This window comes from Saccopteryx leptura, chromosome 1 (assembly GCF_036850995.1).
Source record: "Saccopteryx leptura isolate mSacLep1 chromosome 1, mSacLep1_pri_phased_curated, whole genome shotgun sequence".
NCBI classification, from domain to species: Eukaryota; Metazoa; Chordata; class Mammalia; order Chiroptera; family Emballonuridae; genus Saccopteryx; species Saccopteryx leptura.
Window position 1 is genome coordinate 326,328,335 of NC_089503.1, and position 19,310 is coordinate 326,347,644.

General features: G+C 36.6%; 1 protein-coding gene across 4 annotated transcripts in view; it reads left to right on the top strand.

The window, feature by feature from the left end:
* The window catches only part of FBXL4 (F-box and leucine rich repeat protein 4), a 78,778-nt gene extending 71,257 nt beyond the window's left edge, over positions 1–7,521 (top strand). For all 4 annotated transcript variants that reach the window (XM_066358842.1, XM_066358841.1, XM_066358844.1 and 1 more), the window contains 2 exons: positions 1,898–2,210; positions 7,311–7,521. In XM_066358842.1, coding sequence (XP_066214939.1) covers positions 1,898–2,210; positions 7,311–7,474 — 477 coding nt within the window. In that variant the 3' untranslated portion in view covers positions 7,475–7,521. The remainder of the gene's footprint in view (positions 1–1,897; positions 2,211–7,310) is intronic.
* The last annotated feature ends 11,789 nt before the right edge of the window (positions 7,522–19,310 follow it).

Below are 19,310 nucleotides of genomic sequence, written 5' to 3' on the forward strand. Positions count from 1 at the left end.
TATTTGTTGTCAGGAAATAAAATACTAAGGACTTGACCTTAAAGTTCAGAAGTAGTGCTAGTATCGCTGATATTACTACTACTATCATGATTGAAACATTTCATACTTGTCATAGAAATACCATTTTTACTTTACAGAAGGTCCAGAGGTTGCCAGGACAGCAGCATAGACAGCTCTTAGTTGATACTCTTATACTGTGTTCTCTCAGTTTCTTTTCTGTCAACTGACTGAAAGGTCAATTAGCTATTGTATTTTTGACTACCAAAATAATTGCAATCAGAATTATAAGTTTTGAGAAATTTTTTGATTGTTTCCTCCCAAAGAAGCAAATTGCTGCACTAATTGTCAGAGCTGCAGTTTTGTGTTACGCAGGCACACTCACTGAGTGAAGAGTCATATCCTCCTAGTCTATTGCTCGTGGCTTCTGCATCATGTCAATCTACTCAGTTGCTAAAGACCAAAACAGTAGAAACCATCACCACTGTTATCTAGTCCATAAGCCTTTGTTATTGACTCAAAATACAGCCCCGAGTCTGTCCATTTCTCCAGTTCCACTGCTACTTCCTTAATCCAACCCCCTGTCATCTCTCCTCTAAGCTAGTAGGCTTCTTCACTGGGCCGCCATCCCATTCTCACCCACTGTAGGCCATCTTTCAGATCGAATTAGGAGGGGGTTTTATTTGTTCTCATATAAATCATATTTGTTTCTAACCCTCCAGTGATTTCCCTGCCACTTAAAATAAAAACTCTTTCATGGCCTAGTGGCCTAGCCTGAGTGAAACTCCATGCTCACAGCCAGCCCGCTCCCTCAGTACCCAGACCTGTGCTGATCTTAATTTCTGTTCTTTGAGGGCACTGAGCTCATCCTGGAGATCCCAACACAGCCACTTCCTCCCTCAGCTTCTGACATTCCTACTGTTCTCACATCATCCTGTTTTATTATTTTCACAGCCCTTACCACTCTCTGGATTTACTCATTTTTTTGTCTTATGTCTTTTCCAAAAATGCAAACAAAATCTTTGCTGGTTCACTGTTGTTCCTAGCATCTGAAGTGATGCTGGTACATAGTAGTTGAGAATATGGTTAAACAAATAAACAAAAGAAAAAAAATTGGATTTGTTGGCTATTTTATTTCTTTTTGACTTCTGGTGATAATTTTGGTCCTTGGTTATAACAAAATCAAATGAACGTCTTAAAATTTAAGAACCTGTTTAAAGAAATGTTATTAAAGCATATAAAGCCTATTAACTTAAATGTTTAATCTTGATAAAGGCTTATTCTGTGATCTTGAAGTAAAATCATTGGATACCTGCTATAACTGACAATAATTAACTTGTAATCGAAAATTATTTTTGTATTGTATATTCAATCCCCAAATGCCACGTTTAACACAGAACTAATATCCTCCTTAGTACTATCGGCATATTCATATACTATTTTAGACCCTAGTGAAGTGTACGCCTTTTTCAGGGAGATCTTGTGTTTCTACCAAAGTTGGTTAATTTTATTTAAAACAGAAGAAGCGAGGCTTTGCCAGCAAGTAGCAACAGCAAGGTCAAGGTGGCAGGCATACCGAGCCGACATGGACTCCTCAGATTCTGTGTGAGAGATTTCAGACTTTGGACTACTTTTGGATTTCATTCATTAATGACGATTTCATTCATTAACATCCTCTCTCTAGAGTTCTGTTAAATAGATTTTTAAGTAAGTGATTACACTTGCTGTTTTATGAAACGGCAAGTCTGTGGGATGAGTGGGCAGATCTGAATTAATGAGAATGTGGGTATGTTTACGTGGAAGCAAACAGTAGGACATGATTAAGAATGTTTTAACTCGCTTGAAACAGTTTATATTTCTGAGTGTAATACCTAAAAATTTGGAATTATTTGATTTCCAGATTGAAGACTATGATGTGATAGCTAGCATGGTAGGAGCCAAGTGTAAAAAGCTGCGCACCCTGGATCTGTGGAGGTGTAAGAACATCACTGAGAATGGGATAGCAGAACTGGCTTCAGGGTGTCCGCTCCTGGAGGAGCTCGACCTCGGCTGGTGCCCCACTCTGCAGAGTAGCACCGGCTGCTTCGCCAGACTGGCACGCCAGCTCCCAAACTTGCAAAAACTCTTTCTCACGGCCAATAGGTCTGTGTGTGACACAGACATCGAAGAACTGGCCTGTAATTGTACCAGATTACGGCAACTGGACATATTAGGTAAGGATATAAAATATCACTTTGTTTTAAAGCCTTAACATAAAAGCTAATTTCAGATTTTTTACAAGAAAAAAAAATGTTCTTGGGTACAATAAAAATTTTTCCTGATAAGACTGTTTGCTTTGATAGGAAGGACAAAGTAGGTTAATTGTATATCTGTAGTTGAGTAAAGAGTGAGGATAATAACAGTATTTTATGGTTGAACCCATCAGAAAGCTCTAAATAAGCATTAATTCTTAGTCTAGTAAAAAGAGTGAGAATTTATATGAGCTGTGTTCTCCATTTTTATTAAGGACATTTAAGAAATTAATCTATTTGTATAAAGAATTTAAGATATATATGTATATAGTAAAAGCTTGATTAAGAAATATTATAGGCCCTGGCCGGTTGGCTCAGCGGTAGAGCGTCGGCCTGGCGTGTGGGGGACCCGGGTTCGATTCCCGGCCAGGGCACATAGGAGAAGCGCCCATTTGCTTCTCCACCCCCCCCCCCTCCTTCCCCTCTGTCTCTCTCTTCCCCTCCCACAGCCAAGACTCCATTGGAGCAAAGATGGCCCGGGCGCTGGGGATGGCTCCTTGGCCTCTGCCCCAGGCGCTGGAGTGGCTCCGGTGGCAGCAGAGCGACGCCCCGGAGGGGCAGAGCATCGCCCCCTGGTGGGCAGAGCATCGCCTCTGGTGGACGTGCCAGGTGGATCCCGGTCGGGCGTATGCGGGAGTCTGTCTGACTGTCTTTCCCCGTTTCCAGCTTCAGAAAAATACAAAAAAATATATTATAAAATCTCCATCCCTAATAATTCTAGTTTTTAGGAATACCCCAAGGCAGAGATCATGAAAATCGTTTTCAGTTCTGGAATTTTTGTGTCCTTATTGCAGTTTCTCAGCCTGGGACTCTGTGAGTTTTCGTTACTTCTTACATTAGCCAGAAGTCCTAGCAATGCCACAGTTCAAACTGCCTACACAGTTGTTACTTTGTGAAGCTACATAGCCCTTGCACTGTGTTCTGTGGTAATCCTTTAGTGCTAAGAGATTAAACCAGGAAGTTGTAATTATATTTTTTGTGTTTACTAAACATTCAACAAAAAGAAAACCTGAAGATTTTTAACACCTGTGTTTGTGGTTTTAGTTAAAATCTCTTCACAGTCCAGGTTTATGACGCATTTGTAGAGGTTTCTTATATCATTGCCTGTTACTTATTCAGGCTACTTCTAGGCAGAAATTAATTCTTACCGAAAAATTTAAGGAGAAATTCTTGCCTATGAAATGCACGCGTTGGGCTACATACTCATCTAGGTTATATTTTCCTTAATTTTCCTAGCTCAGGGAGTTGGACGTCATTGCCTTTTTATATGTGGCATTGCAGGAGTTCAGATTCCTGGGTTTTGGCCTCACAGTCAGTACCATTTTTTGGTAACACCACACCTACCTACCTTGCTTGTTTCTTTTTCTTCCTACCCCAGTTCCCCCATGAATTAGCCTAAAGATGTATTTATAAGAGAAATATTTTGGAAAACTCAAGAAAAAGTAATAAATTCACAGGGAAAATGAAGGATGACCAGGACCTTTTAAAGTGCATTATTCATTGCATCAGGCTTCACTTCAGAGGATAGTGCTGTCATTGGTTAGAATCTATTTTACTGCTCTCCATCCAAAACAAAGGAAAAGAGAAAATCCTCCTGCGCTGGAAAGGAAGAGGATCCGGTCTGGAGGAGGTGCTGCAGCACCAGAGACGTCGGGTCCCCCTGACCCCACAGCACAGCTGTGATGGGCAGTGGGCGTGGTTGTCAGCTGGCCTAACTTTGGCGTTTAAGTGTATAAATTGCTTGATAGAGACAGAAAAGAGAATTAGGTAAGAAGCACAGTGACATTTTGAAAACATTTGTAACTTTCATGATCATAAGAGCAAGGAAGTGTCATTATCTATTATGCCAAAACTAATTACAAATGGAGGACAGCCATCGCACAAATATATTGGAAAATTGTATTTCAAATATAAAAAACACAGTAAAAAAATATCAGTGGTAATTAATAATGTAAGCAGCAATTTACTGTATGCATTATACTGTTCTGAGCATATTTTAACTGACTTAATCCTCACAGCCACCTTACAAGGTAGTCATTAGTGTTAGCTACACATGATTAAAGAGGTTGAAATACCTGGCCGGTTGGCTCAGTGGTAGAGCATCGGCCTGGCGTGCAGAAGTCCCGGGTTCGATTGCCGGCCAGGGCACACAGGAGAAGCGCCCATCTGCTTCTCCACCCCTCCCCCTCTCTTTCCTCTCTGTCTCTCTCTTCCCCTCCCGCAGCCGAGACTCCATTGGAGCAAAGATGGCCCGGGCGCTGGGGATGGCTCCTTGGCCTCTGCCCCAGGCGCTAGAGTGGCTCTGGACACAACAGAGCGACGCCCCGGAGGGGCAGAGCATCAGCCCCTGGTGGGCAGCGCATCGCCCCTGGTGGGCGTGCCGGGTGGATCCCGGTCGGGCGCTTGCGGGAGTCTGTCTGACTGTCTCTCCCCGTTTCCAGCTTCAGAAAAATACAAAAAATAAAAAATAAATAAAGAGGTTGAAGTAGATTAAGTGACTTGCCCAGGGTCTCATGGCCAAAAGGGAATCTGGATTTGAATCAGTCTGTGCTCCTGAACACTGGGCTGCATTTTCATCATTTTTATTGTTTTGGTTTCTTTTCATCCTTAATTTTTTTATTTTTTTAAGGATTCTTAGTTAAACCAAGCAGATAGCCAATTACTTTACTTGTCATTTTGTGATTAGCACGTATGAAGGTTAAGTGGTATACCTTTTTCCTACTGAAAACATTGATCAGTACAAAGCTGAGTAAGACACGGTACCTGCCTTCAGGTTTACAACCTAGCAAGGAGTAGTAAAACAAGTATGTACTGGTGGGCCAAAGTGGATTTATAGTTGTGAGTACATGAAGCACAGTTTATTCTTGTGTTATTATTTCTTATTATATTATTTATCTGTATTATAACTGTAACCTACTTTTGTGCACCCCAGAATATAAACATAATACAAACTAGAAGCAAGTCCATTTTGATGGGGCTCAAAGAAAAGAGAGTATAATTTAAAAGGTTAATATGTATTTGAAAGCTGTCCTTGAAAAGTGAATAGGAAACAGGGATCAAAGGGCATTTTAGGAAGAATAAATAGAATGAAGCAAAAGCATAGGAGTTAAAAAATACAGAATATCTTCAGAGGTTAGTTCATCTAATTTGATGGAGAGTTTTGAATACCAGGTGAAGAATCTGCACAGAAGGGGGAACTATTTTCAGGTTTTTAATTAGGGCTGAGAGTGATATATTTAGAGCTGTGTTTTAGGAATATTAATCTGGAAACTAGTAGGTGAACTGGAGAAAGAAGAGATCAAAATCAGAGAGATTAGCTGCAATAATCCATCTAATAAGAGTCCAAACCAAGGTCATGGCATTGGGAAATTAACCACCATCACTTTATTTCTTCATTTATTCCACCCTTATTGATCAAATACCATGGCAGGCATTGTTTTAAACCGAGGAAATATGTCAGTGAACAGGATGGATATGGCCCCTGCCCTGAAAGAGCAGACTGACTGAAAACATAATTGTGTCACAGTGAATAACAAAGCAAAGCACAGAATGCTCTGGAAGCCTAAGACGGGGGACCTAGCCTCGTTAAGTCTTCAATCTCGACTTCCTTTCCTGGCATTCTCTAGGGACTCCTGATTTATTAGGAAACTCAGGTTGTAATGACCAAGACTGGAAAATAGAAAATAGAAAGTAACTGCAATCCTAGGTAAAAGGCAGCACATAGCCAAGTGTCTTAGTTGTGGTTCTCTGGTCTCCTGTAACAGAAATCCCCTCAAGATTACTTAACCGTAAGAAAAAGAAGGTTATTGTGAAGATACAGGTATCTCCCTCAGTCCTATCGGTAGGCGCTAGCTATATGGTCAGACCTCAGGAGGGACTGGGAAACCATCACAAGGCAGGAAGCTATTTTCTGTTTTTCTTCCTGTCTCTATCCTGCCCCCTTCCCACCCTCTGCAGTTTATTTGCTCAGAAAGACTTTTACATCTGCTGCTCTCTTTGGTTTGCCTTGCTCTTTTGTCGTGCTTGTCACCTCTGCTTCTCCAGATACACGTGGCCAGACATAACAAACCCAACCCAGTTTTCTGTGTCTTCAGTTCAGGGGACCTATGGACACTGAGGCTTTACTAAATTCTAATTATGGATCTTCAGGAGAATCCGGATTGGTTTGGTGAGGGCCAAACACAGCGTTGGTGGCAGGGTGCTTACAGCTTCCAGAGCCCGTGTTAGGTAGGGAGTAGAAAGGAGTTCTCAGAGAAAAGGCGTGAGTTAACGTTGCAGAAACTAATCCCCATCCCAGCAGATATACATGGAATCCAGTTGTGGTTTCCCCCAGTAAAGCTGTAGCTAAAGAAAGTTCTGTTACAGTAGATGACATCAGAGCTGAATAATAATTTGGCTTCCATCTGAATACCCCATAATCACTTCAGATTTAACATGGATGAAATAGTACTCATCATCCACTGCCTGTCTTCCAGTACTGCCATTTTATACCCACCACTGGCTGTACAGCCTCGCAAGCTGTGTGGTAGTTATCTGCTTTCCACTCTGGTCACTGAGTTCCTTGCACCTCCAGTGCTTGAAACAGAGGTTTCTACTGGGTAGCTGCTCATTAATTCCATTGCGTAGAATTAGAGGTTGAATCACGGTAAGCGTTGCTGCCTCATTTGACCCGTGGATGAAGGAAAAGGAGATTTAAATAGTTTTGAGCTGGGATGACAGAACTAGTAAAGTCTGGAGGAGCTGATTGGAAAGGGCAGGAGGTAGGAATGAAGAGAGTGGAGAGAGTATTGACAGAAAATGCCAAACTGTCTGGGAAAAGTCAGTTTTTATTTGTTTACAGGGCTGTTTTAATATGAAGTCTTTTAACAAATGTTTTTAATTTTTAAATGGCAGTTTATTTTAAGTACATATATTTAAAACAATAAAAAATAAAGGGGCTGTTCATCAGAACATTATATATACATATATATATAAATAATATTTAAAGTGTTTGATGTGCTTTTGGTTTTTTTTCTTAAACAGGAACAAGAATGGTAAGTCCAGCATCCTTAAGAAAACTCCTGGAATCCTGTAAAGACCTTGCCCTACTTGATGTATCTTTCTGTTCTCAGATTGATAATAGAGCTGTGCTGGAATTCAATGTGAGCTTTCCAAAAGTGTTCATAAAAAAGAGCTTTACTCAGTGACTTAAATATATTCTATAATAAAATTAATGTGCTTTTGTAGGGTTTTATTTTAGAGTTGGTTTTGCTTTTTTGTGCATAGTTTTTATAATGGTGGAAATACCTTAACCCACTGAAACACTTGTAGATTTTAAAGATCCATGAATGTATGAAATACAAATAGGTATTGCCAAATACATGTTAATCCATGAGAAGAATATGAGTTTCATTGAGCATATTTATCACTTGGAAGGCATTGATAGAATCCTATTAGAGTCCTTCTTCTCTTGATAATATCCTTTTAGCATGTTATTACATTGCTGATTAATCACTTCCAATGGAAAATTAAGTGGAGTTTCCTTGATTGCACAACTGAATAAATTTTGGAAAATGGAAGTTTTGTTTATACTTGCTTAGGGGTCCAAAAAATAGCTGTTGGACCTGTAGTTTGATCTCAGAGCTCAGAAAATCTCTTGCAGATGTATATGAAAATGGAGATCTTGCTTATTTCTTACCTTTTGATAGCACAAGATGTATATATAAAGCAGCTTGATATTACTCCATAATTCAAACAATGTTAGTTGTCATCAAAATTACATAAGCATGTTTCATATATAAACACTCTTTTTTCCTCCTCCGGAGTTTCTGATTCAGTAGAATTTGCATTGCTAATAAATAGTCAGTCAGTGCTGCTGCTGCTGCTGCTCCAAGAGCCACCCTTTAAAAATCACTGCTCTAGAACTGTCCTTGGGTCAGTCCTTGGGTCTGGAGGCTTTTTCAAATTTCAGTGATTCTCATATACCGTGGGAATACCTACTACTTATTTTGCACTGTTTCAATTTTTGGTTGAATTCATTACAAAGCATTATCAAGTCTGCAACAAAAACTGAATCCCAAAGCCCTTCAGTGTTTTATAATACAAAGGGGGGGAGGTTCCTCGGTTTACAGAACCCGAATTTTGGTGTAAGTCATAACATACCCTTGCCTAAGTCACTTACCTATCCTAACACAATTGTAAAATCATAATCTAGAACATAGAACACAACTAAGCCACAGAAAAAGAACATTCTTTCGCCGTATGCAACCAAACTAGTTTGCCCACATAGTCCATAAGTACGAGACTAACTGCATAAGCTAAAACAGTCATGTCTCAGTTTGAGTTTTTATGAGTGAGCATTGTAAACTCAAAATGTCATATGTTGAGACTATTGTGAGACTGTCATTACCCAAGGACCCCCTATAGTGGTAGAGGGTATTTCCTCTCATTCAGAAAAATTTCAATATCAGCTCTGAGCTCAAAAACAATAGAACTACTCCTGCTAAGCCAGCAAACTGCTAACTGACACTACTGGTTCACAAGATTGAGTCAAATATATCTCACAAAGTACCTGCTGATGATAACACAGTAAATAACCATAGGTTTTAACATTTCACATTTTTACAAGCATTGTAAATTTGACCAACTAAGCCTTCTTTTTGCTCTACAGATTTTTACCATCAGCAGTTCAAACACATCTTAGCATATTCTACTTTGGGTTGTACTGAAATCATGTTTTCTTAATGTCTTAGAAAATATTCTCTCTTGTAATTGGTCCACATGTGCTATTTATAGAAACTAATTCTTCAGATGCTTTGACCTTGGCATTGACTTATCAAATAAACAACAATCCCTAGGCAGTATCAGTAACATCTGTTGACCCTTCAAGAGCCATGGAAAACCACTCAGCATTCTTTTCCTTGGATTGTTTGTGTGTTTGTTTGTTTGTTTGACTATTCATGTTCCCAATGTTCTCAATTCTTTCAAGCAACTGTTCTTATCAAAAGGCTAATGATCTTAAACAAGTTTACTTTGAACACATCTCTTCAGCAGATAAATCAAAAACAATTTCATTAACTCATCCATTAATAAAAAGACTTCCTTTGCTTGGTTAACAAATGAACCACCCAGAAACTTGCTTTACAGCTTTATTTTCATTTATTTTTGTAAAGAAATTTTGCTGCAATGAGATACCTTATTTTAAATTTTCTAATTTCTCTGGTCACTGCATTCTACAAATTAAGAATATTGTAAAGGGTACTTAGTTTGGGCCTGGCCAGTTAGCTCAGTTTGTTAGAGTGTCATCCCAGTATGCCCAAGGTTGCAGGTTCAACTTTGGTTCAGGTTACATACAAGAATAAACTAATGAATTCAGAAATAAGTGGAACAACTAATTGATGTTTCTCTTTCTCTCTTTCCTTCTCTCTCTTTCCTTCTCTCAAATAAATGTCTAAAAAGAGTACTTAGTTTGGTATTTACAGTATATATAGTATTCTTTGAGAACAGCTACAGTGTCACTGAATATTAAACACAATGCTTTGCCATCTCATTCAATAACGAAATAATTCATACTTCACTGTGACTTAAATACATGACATTTGATGTTCTCTCTCTCATTCTGACAGTATGGATATGCACTGGTGATAAAAAACTCAAAAGTATTATGGTATGATAATCTATGTGGCATTAAAAATGCTGGTAGTTATAACTGCATCACTGTCATTTGTAATGTGCTAAGCACCAATGCAAAACAATGAGAACACCACATAGATCTCTGTTGCAATTACTCAACCCTGCCATCGTAGTGTGGGAGCAAACATAGACAGTACATGTTCCAGTAAAAGTCTATTTACCTATGGACGCTAAAAGTGGAATTTCATATCATTTTCATATATCAAAATATTCTTCCATATGTCATAAAATATTCTTTCATATGTCATAAAATATTCTTCCTTTGATTTGACTTTTTTATAGCCATTAGAAAATGTAAAAAAAACAAAAAAACTTAAGGGGCAGTCTGGATTTTGAGTTGTAGACCGAATTTGTAACTCCTGTTCTAGGATATTTTCAATCAATAAGTAAACGCAGGTTTGCCCATTCTAATTTTATAAACCACATTTAAACCTATTCTCAGCCTTTATCTTTATCATTTTACCATAGAGTATTTTATTGGCTTAGAGAAAAGCAAACTTGTTACCATAAAAGAGAGTTTTGAGTTTTTTCTTTTTTATTGGGGTATATTTGACAATCATATATATTGTATACATTTATTGTAGGAATTGTATAGTCTGACCAGGCAGTGGTGCAGTGGAAAGAGTGTCGGCCTGGGATGCTGAGGACCCAGGTTCGAAACCCTGGGGTCGCTGGCTTGGGCACAGGCTCATCAGCTTGAGTGCAGGGTCTCTGGCTTGAGCGTAGCATCATATACATGACACCATGGTTGCTAGCTTGAGCCCAAGGTTGCTGGCTTGAGCAAGGGGTCATTGGCTGGTCTAGAGCCCCCCAGTCAACACACATCTGAGAAAGCAACCAGTGAACAACTAAGGTGCCACAACTATGAGTTGATGCTTCTCATCTCTCTTCCTTCCTGTCTGTCTGTCCTTCTCTTTCTCTCTCCCTCTCACTAACAAAACAAAACAAAACAAAAAAATATATAATGATATATTAAGGTAAACAATTTGATGATTTGATATACATTTACATTATGAAATAACCACCGCCTTCAAGCTAATTAAAATGTATCTTCAGATAGTTGTCACTTTTTTTTTGGTAGTGACATTTAGGATCTACCCTCTTAGCAAATTTTAAGTATACAATAAAGTATTGTTAAATATAGCCACATTGTTACACATTAGAATTCCACAATTTACTTATCTTGCATAATTGAAACTTTGTACCTTTTGACCAACATCTCCCTATCGCCCCCTCCCCCAGTTCCTGCTAACCACCATTATACTTTGCTTATAAATGAGGTCACACTTTGGATTTCTGTGGCTGGTTTATTTTGCTTAGCGCAATGTTCTTTAGGTTCTTTCATATTGTGGCAAATGTCAGTATTTCCTTCTTTTTAACGCTGAATAATAACAATTCAGTATAATGGTATATATAATGCTCCACACACCCTTATACACACAGACACACGACGCCATTTCTTAGTCATCTGTTAACAGTCATTATGTTGTTTACATGTCTTGGCTATTGAAGATAATACTAAAATGATTGTGGGAGTGCAGATATCTTTTTGAGATCCTGATTTTTTATTTATTTATGTATACCCAGAAGTAGAATTGCTGGATCATATGGTATTTTTAGTTTTAATTTTTTGGGGAGCCTCCATAATGTTTTTTTGTAATGGTTGTACCAATTTACATTGCTACTAACATTGTGCCAGGGTTTCCTTAACAAGAGAGAATGTACAGACTATCCATTATAATTTGAAGCCAAATGACCTATTGTTATTAACATTGTCAACTGACTTAAATTTTTTAATAATTATTTAACTTAGCATTTTGATAATATAAATTACTTCCCAGTGGCTAGTATAGATAAAGATATGTCTCTGACTCTGTGAACATACTTTACAGGGTCCTCTGAATTAAATTACTTGAAATCAGACCCTAAAAATGCACAATATGTAGCAGAAAACATGTGGACAGTTAATATTCTTTCCTTTGGAGTGATTAGCCTTGAGCCGGTCTGTAGCAAAGAAAACCTGATTTCTTTGAAGAAGTATTTTTATTTTTTGGTGCTTCCCAAGAATTAACTAAAGACCAAAAACTCAATAAAATTGCATTTGGTTACTATACGTATTAATAATGGCTGTTTGGCTTTTCATACTTTAACATATTTAAAAAGATGCTATTAATGACAGTAATTCTTATTTTCAAAGCTGTTTATCACAACTTTATTAGTGTTGCATCGAGTTTTCCCCCATTAACACATTTAATATTGGTACTTCAGAAGAGCTATTCTTTTTAGTCACTACGAAAATTTTGTCAAATGACCCTTAACAGAATATTAGCTATCGCCAAAACACTATTTTGGCAGCTATGATTTTACACTTGGAGACTGGTTCCCTAGCAGTACATTAATGTCAATAAACAAATGAGATGATGATTGGCAGCAATAGCTACAAGACAAAAGTAAAAGATAAATTACTTTATTCAGAGGTAATGATTTATTATATGTTTTTTATAAAAATGAACAGAGGCCAACATTTTTCTTTTGGCACAGCAGAAATAATACCGTTTTTGCCTGTAAATGAATTTTTGGCTTAAATTTCAGTACATGTAAATACTGTTAATGGTTTGAAAGGAAAAATGCAATTATGTTAAAATTGACATTTTAAGAAGAATGAAGATTATTATCTATGTATTTAGCAAAGTAAATTAGTACAGTCTTAGCTATAAAATACTTAAAGAAAAATTTTAAAGCAAAGTAGTCACATGATCAGGTAAATTGAGTGGATAGTTTTTTCTGTTACAAATGAGAATCTGTACAGACAGCTGAGATGTTTTACATTTTATTTGTATAAAAATGCTGTTCAATATTTAGTGGTTTTTATTGCTTGTATTATTCTATACTTTAGAATAATAAGATAAGCTTGAGTATCTCATTAGCTCACTTTCACAATGGATCATGTCAGGACACTGCTGTGTGTAAGGGAAGCTTTGGGTAAATAGGTTTGTGTCGCAGCCTCTATGAAGTCAGACGAGGATATGCCTGGAAGATGAGCCATAATCTCTGTGCTGAACACTAACTAACAGCCTATCAGCCCATCCCCTGCTATGAAATGACACCAGCTCAGGTGCACTGTAAACTCTCAAATCACATAAGTCTGCAACTACACTGTAAATTAACTTCATACTGTTATTTGCTTATTTCTACTTTCTCTATAGTTCCACCAAATGGGATTTATTTACTTCAAGTTTGGTTTTTACATAAAACAAAACAAAGTTTGATACAGAGTTTTCCCATTTTTACTTGTAAGATACCATGTACTGTGATACTCACTTGCTTTTTGTAGAAGCCAATTCCCTACTAATTAGCTCCTAAGTTGTCCCATATTCTTAGTCATGGCCAAACCACTTTTGGTGAGCTAGAATGGAAGAAATGACAACAGATACGATGCATTCATCCATCCATTTAGTCCACAGTATATATATTGACAACAAATATGTATTGACATTTGCATGCTAGGCACAGATTGGGAGGAGGAGGTACAGAATGCATATCAATAACCACAGAGCAGTCCTAACTGGGTAGCTCAGTTGGTTAGAATGTCATCCCAATGTGCCAAGGTTGTGGGTTTGATCCCTGGTCAGGGCACATGCAAGAATCACCAATGACAGCATGAATAAGTGGAACAACAAATCAAGGTTGTTCTCTCTCGGTGTCTCTTTCTTCTTCTCTCTCTAAAATTCAGTAAATAAGAACTTTAAAAAATCACCCAAGTCCAATTTTCAAAAATTGTTGTGTCAAAAAATTCCATGGTGAAATAAGCATGAGATACAATGTACTCAACAAAATTAGGCAGGTTTCTTTCCCACTGAACTTCAGAAACATTAACATCTAATGGACACCATGAAGGTAGGATGGGTTAAGGTCTGTAGTGTTTCCTAGGTTTTGGTGGAATGCTTGTCAAGGTTTTTTTAAAACTAGCTCCTCAGAGTGCAGTTTGGAAAATGATGCTAAGGAATATTATATGATATATTATGAAAGTATTCACTACAGTAACTTTTAAACTGCTTTTTAAAAAAACATTGTGATTTGTTTCAAATAAAGATTTCTAATTTGTTATTTAAGAAGACTATTAGGAAGTTGACAAATATTTGGTGATGTGACTTAAAAAAACATTTCTTAGCATGACAACTTTTCATTTTGGCCCATAATTTCTAGCTCAATTTTTATTCATATATTATATTTTTAGAATTTATGTATACTTTTCTGTGAAATATGAACCATATTCTAGTCATTGGGAATGCCTATGTAACTGCTCTACTATCTGATGATTTTTAATATTTGTATGTAGGATTCCATTCTTAAGTTGCTTTATTTAATATTTATATGTTGTGCCAGTTCATAAATTGTTCTAATAAATTAATTGTGTATTAATCTTAAAAAGTAGAACATTTAAATTAACATCTGATCAGTGACTGTTTTAAATTTGTTCAATATGTAATTTTAAAAAAAATAGGTATAGTGCCCTGGCCAGATAGCTCAGTTGGTTGGAGCATTGTTCTGAAGCACAGAGGTTGCCAGTTTGATCCCCAATCAGGGCACATATAGGAACAGATCTATGTTACTGTCTCTCTCTTATTCTCTTCTTTCCTATCGCTAAAATCAATAAAATAAATATTTAAAAAATAGGTAACAACAGCTTACTACTAGCTTTTGTTTTTCTTAAGTTTGAATGCAGGAAGGTGGTAATTTATTATGAGGATCATTTCTTCATAAGTGGATACTTTTATGTGAACCCTATTAAATGTGTAGTCAAATATATACATATGCATATATTTTTTTCAGTCTCTCAAGTAAATGTATGTTTAATTTATTTGGTTACACTTTTTCTAGGGGGAAATTACATCTCTGCAATATATTCTATAGAATATTTATAAATTGCTAAGATTACAACAAAGGCTAGAGAATTGTTAATATGGACAAATACTGGCATACCATTATTCTTACCTGAGATGTTTTTGCTGATAGATACTCAGCCATAAGAAATGATGACATATTGACATTTATGACAACATGGATGGACCTTAAGAACATTATATTGAATGAAATAAGTAAATCAGAGAAAGCTAAGAACTGTATGATTTCACACATAGGTGAGATATAAAACTAAGACTCATGGACATAGATAAAAGTGAAGTGGTTACGGGGGGGGGGAGGGAATGTGGAGGAGGGGGAAGGTGACTTGAGTGAATGGGGAGGGCAGAAGGAATGGGGGGAAGGGTGTAAAGAGGGACAAATATAAGGTGACAGTGATTTGACTTTAGGTGATGGGTATAGAACATAAGAACAGTTCAAATGCTATATAAATGTTCACTTGAAACCTATATACTCTTATCGATCAATTTCACCCTGTTAAAATTAATTTTCTAAATAAAATTTTTAAAAAGTGGACAGTATTATTTTAAAATAATTTCCATATTTTTAAAATAATTTATTAAAATTGCATTGTGTTAACATAGTTATTTAGAGAAAAAAATAAGATACCCCAAATAAAGAACTAATAGTGTTGGAGCCCTGTTTACTTTGTTTAAAAGTCCTAAAAATAAGTCTACCCATTAAAATGGAAACTATTCATAAGTCCTTATATGAGAAAAATTGACAGACCTTAAAATGAGTGGACTATCATATGTTATCCGTCAGTTTGTCAGCAATGTGTCTGATCATTATAACTACCCAGAAAAGAAACACTATTCAATCATGATGACTGCTCTGCTTCTGTATTTCAAAATATCTTGCTTCCCCATCTATGTTCACTCTTGCCTAAGTCAAGGGTCTCATTTCCTACTGTAGATGCATCAGTTTTGCCGGGGCCTAGTGTCTGAGCAGAGAGGTGTTCCTGGAGTATCTTCAGGCTTCATTCCTCAGTGCCTTCAGTTCTTCTAAGCCTCTGTAAGAAACCACTAGCCATAGTTTTATGTCTGTAAACTTCAACCCTCCCTCATAAATCAAATTATGCTATTTTTTAATGCTTTGAAAATTAAAGTACCAAATTTTAAAGAAGCCTAGTGGTACATGGAGAAATGTTTAACCACCAACTCTGGTGAAGGAAAAAGCCCTTTGTAGAGCCTTCCAATTTTTGTCATGTAAATTCTCCCACCACGAATGATTTCAAGCTACAATATTGAGTTGGCATGAGATGGACATACTTTGCTCTTCTGAGTTGATATGAACTGACTCTAGCTCACCACTATCAGATAAAATTATTAAACATTAACCTCATAATTTCTGAAAAATAGGCATAATAATCTAGAGCTAAATTTCCCCCAGAGTTCGTGTTGTCTATAGTCAAATTCTATGAGAAATTCTTTCTCACCACTGAATGGATTAAAAGAATAAAATTAAAATAAATTTTCCTAAACAAATATCTCTAGTTATTAATAGGAAATTGAAGAATAGTAAGAAGGAAAACTTTGAAAAAACTAATGATAAGCAAATTATTTGCTGATGTAAATCTGATATTGGTCATATAAATTGATAGAGCATTATATCTTTGTGGGATTGTAATTTGAAAACACAATTCCCGTATATTTCCATGGTCTTTGAAATTACATCCCCAGACAAATTGTGACATTTCCTTTCTGCCTGTTGGTGCAACTTTACATTATAAAATTGTCATGTAGATTCATTATACCCGTTTTCCAAGCACAAATGACCATAACTCAAATACATACCTGCCATATACCAAACTCTAGAAACTGCATAAAAACATTCCATCACCGGTGATATTATATGGCACATTGATAAGATACTTAACACAACTTTATAACAAAGATTTTTGGCTTAGGTACCTCAAAGTTTTTACTTTTGATCTTTTTAACTCAGGTACCAAATTTTTGGTCCAGATTTGAGAACATATATGTATTAGCTTTTTTCAGGCTACAATGAATAAACTCCCACATTTTAGTGGGTTTCAGTAGCATGTCTCCCCCTATGTGGCATGTTGGCCACTGTAGGTGGGTTGCTGTGACTGTCCTCCAGACTGTGGCTCAGGTTCAGGTCTGCTCTGTCTAGGGCCCAGGTTGAAAGAGAAAGCCCTGCCCAGGTTATGCTTTTATAGTGGCACAAGTAGATAGAATTGGTAGCAATGTGTAATGAATCTGAAAGTGTTTAAGTGGATATACAGTTCATCTAGTCTGTTCACATTAAGCAAGTCATGTGGCCAAGCCATGATTGAGCGACAATGCTACTCTTCATACAGGGAGCCATTGTAAGTCATAGCCAAAGGTGTTGGAAAAAATAATTCTGAACAATAATACTGCAGGGATCACAAATATTTGAGCTCACCTTGGAGAGTCAAAGTCTGTCAAAATAATAGGAAAGGAGATACCTTAATTTTTTCAAAAGAAAAATATTAGCCTTGGTTAATGTTTAATACATAACAGGTTTTAGAATATAAACCTACTTAATTGTTTGGTTCAGAATTTTTCGAAAGATTGTCACTCTTTATATTTTGCTTATTGGAAAATAAAGAGATTTTTCTCAAATATCACTATTATCTGTGGGAAATAAAAAATATGATAAACTAATAGAAATGTTTTTAGATAATTGATGGTGTAGTAATGGAAACAATAGAGGGGAGACAGAAATCATGTGGAGCCCACAGTCAGGACTAGGATTCTTTTTGGATGTTACTTAGTTTTTCTGAGTCTCAATTTACTCATTTGTAAAATAAGAAAGTTGTGTCTCCAGCTAAGGTCAGTCTTACTACAAGCCTTAATTCTACAAGCGTTAATTCTAACGCCTTTTTATTGCCATCTAAGTAACAAAAGATATTCTTCTGCAGTTTTTATTATACTTTAACTCACTGTTTTTCTTAGAATTATGACAGAGCAATGGAATTTTAATTCTCCCTTATTCATCTCCACCCTATTAAAAAATGGATTTGAGATAAAGTAATAGATTACAGTTCTTGTTTTTAATCTTGATATTCAAACTAATACTTTTCAATTACTCTGAGATTTGCTGTTTTTTAATTTTATTTATTTATTTATTTTTTACAGAGACAGAGAGTGAGTCAGAGAGGGATAGACAGGGATAGACAGACAAGAACGAAGAGAGATGAGAAGCATCAATCATTAGTTTTTCATTGTGTGTTGCAACACTTTAGTTGTTCATTGATTGCTTTCTCATATATGCCTTGACTACGGGCCTTCAGCAGACCAAGTAACCCCTTGCTCGAGCCAGCGACCTTGGGTTCAAGCTGGTGGGCTTTTGCTCAAACCAGATGAGCCCGCGCTCAAGCTGGTGACCTCAGGGTCTCGAACCTGGGTCCTCTGCATCCCAGTCCGACGCTCTATCCACTGCGCCACTGCCTGGTCAGGCGAGATTTGCTGTTTTAAACATCATTATATGTTAGAATCATCTGGAAGATTGTTTTAACTGTAAATTTTCAGTCAACAAAACCCCTGGAGATTTTGAGACTGGATAGAACCGAGAAACTACATTTTTAACAAGCGCCCCAGGTGTCTAAACTAGTTTAAGCAATACAAACCCTATACATTATTTTGGTAATAATAATAACAACAATAATAATAATAATAATAAAACACCACATATTGGGATACTCTGTTCTTAGTATGATCATTTCATTAGTTGTTAATACCATGTTTCTCAATTATACATTCTTTATTTGGAGTTTGTATTTTGTCTTCATGAACTTAACTTTTTTTGTTACCCCATTTAGTATATTGGACCTGTATAAAGTGATGGGATTGCATTCATATATATATTTTAGAAATGTAGAAACTAAAATATCTTAATATTCCTTTAAAGTGAAAGCACTTTGATTAGATTAACATTCTCCAAATGCATACTGGGTGGGTTTATCTCAGAATGAAATACTACAAAATTAGAACTACTGTTGTATTATTATGCTGTCTTCCTACTTCTTTGCTTGTTTCTTTACCGCCTAAGCTCCACAGCCTTAGTATACCTTTTTTTTTAAATTTTTTATTTATTTATTTATTTTTACTATGTCAAGATTCTTTACCCTTAAGAAGAGGTATTCTTATTTAGGAAAGCAAAATATTACTCCATACCTCCATGATAGCCATACAAAACAGCTGAATACTAACTGTTAGCCCAAATTATACATCATATATTATAAAAATTAAGGTCCAGTTGCCTAATTTTGCTTAGTACGCCTTCTAAAACATACTCTTATGTCATTTTTTTCTGCTTGAAACTCTCCAAAATAAAACGAAAGCCCTTATCCTGGCTACCTGTAAGATCTTACCTCCCTAACTCCCCCCTACACCTCTCACCTCTGCTCCTATCTCTCTGCACTTTGCTCCTTGCTGAGAT